Source organism: Crocodylus porosus, unplaced genomic scaffold, assembly GCF_001723895.1.
Source record: "Crocodylus porosus isolate Cpor-Errol unplaced genomic scaffold, CroPor_comp1, whole genome shotgun sequence".
NCBI lineage: Eukaryota > Metazoa > Chordata > Crocodylia > Crocodylidae > Crocodylus > Crocodylus porosus.
Genome location: NW_017728931.1, coordinates 120017146 through 120023145, shown reverse-complemented (window position 1 = coordinate 120023145; position 6000 = coordinate 120017146). Strand labels below are relative to the sequence as shown.

Genomic DNA, 6000 nt, shown 5'->3' with positions numbered 1-6000 from the left:
TACATTGAACACCTTCAAGAGTAAATTGGATGCTTATCTTGCTGGGATCCTATGACCCCAGCTGACTTCCTGCCCTTCAGGCAGGGGCCTGGACTCGATGATGTCTCGAGGTCCCTTCCAGCCCTGATGTCTATGAAATCTATGAAACTGTTAAGCGTATGTCCCATCTCAGCCAATGGTGTATGGAACATCCTCCTATTCCAGTGCCTTCTACAGAAGGATACAACAGAAGAATTTAACTCTCAAAGAATTAAGTACATTTTTCTTTTAAACTTTCTCAGTGTAACTGGCACTTACAGAATCAATGAGAGTATACGGACTTTCCATCTCAGTATCCAGGATGGAATACTGTGGGAGCTCCAGACGAATAGTGTAATTCAGTCCCTGTTCAAAACACACTGGGCGTGGGAGGACTACGTATCTGTATTGGAAACAGGATGAATTTCTTAATTCAGATGTTCAGCACAGTAAACTTTTTTGGTGGGCTTTGTAAAACATTCCTTCCTGCCCTTTCTTGTCTGCTTTTTCTTAAGATGAATGAACGGTAAGTTTTTAAAGAGATGATTTGGAAACTTGTGTTATCAAAAGCAATCCCTCCTTTCTCTCTCCCTCTCCTCCCTCCCCCCGCTAAAGATCATATAATGAATACTAGAATTGTTTAATTGGAGCTGTGCAAATAAAGACCATTCTGCGTGACAGCTGAGCCAAAAAACCTAAATAGTTTATTTCTGTTCAACCCAAAATTAATTTGTTTCAGGTTTTCTTGTATAAGAAAAGGGGTCTGTTGGCTTGCAGATCAACAAAAATGAAATTATTTATGTCTGGGTCTTTAACCCTTTTCAAATTAAATTTTGGCAATCTTCAAAATGAAAAACCAAAACATTTCATTTCTGGACTTTTCTGCTGTATGAAAAAAAACAAGCACACAGCTATAGTTTTACCAACCTTGAGCCTGGTGATAATGATACCATCTGATTGTCATCATCAGGAACGGTGTTACCACATCGGCTACTAGTTGGAATCTTGCCTGGGCGTGACACAGTGATAACAGCTTTTTCCCATTGGTCTGGTAACTAGAAAGATTGATCAGTGTCACTGAATGATTAGGTTATTACATTTCTCCTGACATAAAAAGGAGTCTGAAAAAGGAAACTAACAAGATGTGTGTGAAACTACAAGATGTGCATGTGACAATAATTACATTTCAGTGTTCTACTGCCATGAAATGAGCTGGCTGCCCTGTGTGTTGCAAATATTTGGTAGTTTTTTTCCTACCTGTGAAGTATCTGCAAACAGAATAGAGTGCTTGTGAACTCTGAGGTGAGAGTTCAATACCTGAAATGTGCAAATAGCTCCAGAAATTACACAGTGGCCATAGAGAGGCATATATTTGAAGAACCCCCAAATACGGAGCACTTCAAATACAGGGTGCTGTGCAAACATATGGCTACCTATCCCCTCCAGCCTCCTCCACAACTTCAAAATGGCCATGAAGGCATACGGCAGCACTGCTCTCAAGCTAGGGGGCTGGAGACAGAATCCCTACATGCCTCTCAGTCTCCAGTTTCCAGAGGACAGCTGAGCACACAGGCAAATACTTATTCCATTTCCCCCCGCCCCCCTCCTTTCACCATCAGAGATGAGTGGGGACAGAGTAGCCCTGTGTGATGCTACACAACTGGTGGAGTGCACAGATGTTTCAGGAAGGGCTTCAAAAATATTCTTCATTTTTAGGGCCATTTTTAAGTGCTGCTTTGGCTGTTTATGTCTGTACTCTCACTATTTGGAGTGCTTTAAAAAGTACTTCTGTCCTTGACCAGCATTACTTCCACATCCTGTGTTTGTTAGTTGACTTGCTGTGTTAAGTCTAAATTATACTGTAAGCTCTCCCAGAAGGAACCTGTCATTATTTCTCCACTTATGTACCATGCACCTCAACTGCACAATCATAATAAATGAACAGTGGTGATTTTGACTGCGATGAAAATGGTCTTAGATGGCTGTACAATTCTTTTGTATTTCTAGATTTATAGCAAAGAAGATTATCAATTTGCCTATGAGCCTATATCATTTCAATTCAGGCATGAATTAAATATAGTTATAGTTTGCCATCACCTATTCAAAGGCAAAAACAACATAGAAAGAATGACCATTTACCTGTGGCTCATAACGAATCAAAATGTCATACTCCATAGAATATGGAATATTGTCTATGTAGAATTCCAGGAATGCCCCTTCAGGGACTCTTACAAATCCTATTCCAGTCCACGATGGGGTACGATCTTGAGGATATTGGCGTTCAATGATGCTCACTCCCTAAAAAAAGAGGGAAAAGCAATTGCAGTATTGATAAACAAATTTAAATCAGTCCCATTCAATGGAGGCAACAGAAATCTATAGTTACAGAAGCTTCAATGACCACGTATAGTAGCAGATTCTCTCTGCACTTACATGTTCTAGGTTCACTAATTTATAAATTGCCTTCTAGAGAACCTAAACTCTTTTAAAAATGAAAACACTATTGTCCTTTGTTTAAAATAGGCCTCTCTCATTACATTAAGATTGACTGAAACTATTGCACAATTCTTCATACGTTTATTCACTGTGATGAGACATTAAATTTATAATTCCATTCTACTTTAAACCACTGATCACAAATGAAACTGAGTTTGTAATAAAACAGACACACAAAGTCACTAAAAAGCTACTGTTCCATTCCATAACAGATTCTTCTTTACTTACAAGTTTTCATGTATTATTTGTACTAGAATTTGCCTCATCACACATCAGACACGTAAACATATACCTAGATGCCCTATCTGAATGCTAATTACTTTTTGAGACCTGTCTAACTAGAATAAGCCAAATTAAACCAAAACAGTAATTAGTGGGACATATCTTAAAAAACTTAAAACAATGGCAGTCCAGGCAGAAGAGGACCATCAAACAGTAGGGTTTCCGGGAACAAATGAGCCAGAAATATATGGTTATTTCCTTTGGTAAGAGATTTCTGTTTTTTATCTGATACCCTATATACAAGCCCAGTAAGGGATATAGTAACAGGCTATGGAAGTATTTACTTTTCCTGTTTCAAACAGATCTAAGCCCATGCTTATCTGTATATAAATAAAATAACATCCTGCACATTCCTAAGGATACTGTCTCATGAAGAAGAGGCACATTTCAAAGAAATGTCAATAGCAGGTCAGGATGCCCCTTCAAGCTTTCCCACGTGTTTTTTAGAGAGAAATTGCGTGTGTTCCTTAGACTTCAGGCAGCAGGGCATAGTCTTTCAAAAAGGGTCATACAGTACAAGCCTTCCATTGGAGAGAAAGGAGCCTCCAGGACTATTTTGTGAGATGGAGTCAGGTCTAAAATATTACATCAAGATGCAGGTTTTTCAGACTCACTGGCTGGTTTTTCAGACTCACATTCAGACAAGCAGAGGTATGCAGTTAGTGGCACCACAAACCACACGCAGGGAATGTTAAAATGCGCCCTGTACTGCAAATCTGCAGTGCGGTGTCAAAATTTACTACCGGGAAATCCTGGTAGCAAAAAAAGAATGAGGAATAAAGTGGCATGGCACACATGACAGGGGTATGTACTCGCACACACAGAGGCTTGGTCCTCCAGGGAGATGCTCAGCTGGCTGGCCAGAACACTTCATTTGTGCCCTGGCTCCTTCAGCACACAGGGAGCCAGGAGGAGCTGGGCAAGGGGCAAAGTGGGACAGTTTGTCCCTCGACAGACAGGGGCATGTGCTGACACAGATTTGTTCTGCTACAATTGTTGCCGCTGAAAATCCATGCCCCTGCACATCTGGATGTGGCCACTCCATCTCGTGCTAGTACCCTATATGCAAGTGCAAAACTATTTATGCAATCTCCATGTTTTATAAACATTTTTAAATGTTAGCAAACCAAAATGAAAACAGGGTTGGTTTAAACAGTTTCACAAGAATTTCAACATTCCAAACATCTTCACAAAAATAGGTTCCCTAGGGACAGAACTAGTCAGAAAATGAATGTAAAAGTGTTCCTGAACTTCCCCCTCCACTTAGCGAAGACACTTACATGCTGTAGCCAAGATTTCACGTATTGGCTCAAGTCCTATTCTATACTGACTTGCTTTTTATGGGTCTCCCTGTGTAACCTAACTTAATAAAAAAAGGGCTGGTTCTTCTAAAACTATGAAGTAGCTGCCTTTATTGATTTAGTTAAGAGAAACTTTTATCTGCTTCTTTCAGAGAGACCATGCCTTCTTCTGTATTTTCTTCTTGGAGCTAAGTATATCTGAGATAATTATAGTCAGAATCGAGTCAGCTTAAGACAAAGGTTGCATTCTTGACTAATAGAGTATAGATTCTCCAACAGCAGACCTGCATCTTGGACACAGAGGGCTAAACTAATGGCAACTAATGACACCCTATTTGTCAAACACCTCTTTAGATTGCAAATTGGATCTTTATCAATTAATAACCCACCTCCCCCCCCCCCAAAAAAAAAAAAAAAAAAGGTTATAAACCTCCTAAATGAATGGCTGTAGGGCTTCAATGTCCACAAAAGCCATACAATTCTCTTTGGGAATTTTAGTAAAACAAGCAAAAAGGTCAATGACAGCATTCCTGAGAAGTGACACAACCACTCCAGGTGTGTATGGAACAAACAAAATCTCCCTGTCAGGAGGCAGATTTACATATTCATCCATGCAGCAAGAGATCAAGAGATCAAAGAAGTGAATTTAAAAAGAAACATTTCAGAACTATACCAAGGCCTTTTTCCTTTGGGTAACCCACACACTGTTACCAGTTCCAAGCCTGGGAGCTCTGGCTTGAGAGTTCTCAGATGTGGTTTGATTTTGCATTTTCTATATCATCTCTGCAAAATTAAATAGTTAACATACTAGCGCTTTTTTAAAGTGAACTAAAAGATCTCCACATTTCTCTTGCTCTGTATGCTGACATTGCAACTTACAGGACCGAAGTTGGCTTCCTCTGCTTCATAGATATAATGGTCTAATGAAATGAAATAATAGCCAGGTTCCACTTCATTGCATTGACGTCCAATCATATGTGGCCTGCACTCGCACTGTCCAGATTCACTTGAGCAGCTGCAATGTAAGAAGACTGAATGTATAGCGTGCATCAAGAGAGAAAATGTGTTACAGATGGAGACAACTATAGGAATAGATTCTAACATACCCATTATATGCTACAAGAGGGACAAAGCCCTTCCAAAGAGCACTTCATCCTCACCAGCGTTGCATGATTTGGAAATTAAGTTAAAAGATTGTGGAGAGGACAGTGCCATCCCCATTAGGGTTACCATACATCTGGGTTTTTCCAGATGTGTTCTCTTCTTGGATCCTCCAATCGCTGTCCAGGTGTTTGTTTGTTTTTTAATATGATCAAATGTCCAGGATTTTGGTCAGCTCAGCTTTGAAGTTTTTCCTGGCTTGCCCTAGCAAGGAGCTGCTTGGGGCTGCGGGGGGCTGATTGGAAGCAGGATAACACATGTGGCTGGGATGCAGCTAGGCAGGATGGTGGGAGCAGCCATGCAGCTGGATGAAGGTAAGGGTGTGGGGGGCAGGGGTTGGAGACTATCCAGTAGGGCTGTCAAAACAGCACCATTTCATTTCGACTTCTTTTTTGCCGTTTTGATGGCAGTGTTTTGTTTTGAGTTTTAATTTTGAAAGTACTGTTCCATCTGGTTTCATTGAACCTGTTTCACTCTTTTGCCCATAAGCTATAATGGGAAAGCACGAAACTGCCTATAACTTCGTCATTTTTTGGCAGATTCTGGATGTTAGCCCCTTCTAAGGGCACAGCGTCTGCCAAGTTTCAGGAGATAGGTGTAGAGGGTTCTGGGAAACTGCACCCCAGGCTGCTGACAAGCAAAACTCATGTTATGTGTGTGTGTTAAGGCACAGTGGGGTGAAAACAGCAGACATGGTAGCCCTACCGAGGCCATGAAGCCTGCCAGCATTCAAGGAGATAGG

General features: G+C 40.7%; 1 protein-coding gene across 1 annotated transcript in view; it reads right to left on the bottom strand.

The window, feature by feature from the left end:
• The window catches only part of LAMB1 (laminin subunit beta 1), a 65121-nt gene that overhangs the window by 41260 nt on the left and 17861 nt on the right, over positions 1 to 6000 (bottom strand). The window contains exons 11-14 of the mRNA XM_019543540.1: positions 4977 to 5112; positions 2158 to 2316; positions 946 to 1073; positions 298 to 421 (exon numbers count right to left, since the gene is read on the bottom strand). Coding sequence (XP_019399085.1) covers positions 298 to 421; positions 946 to 1073; positions 2158 to 2316; positions 4977 to 5112 — 547 coding nt within the window. The remainder of the gene's footprint in view (positions 1 to 297; positions 422 to 945; positions 1074 to 2157; positions 2317 to 4976; positions 5113 to 6000) is intronic.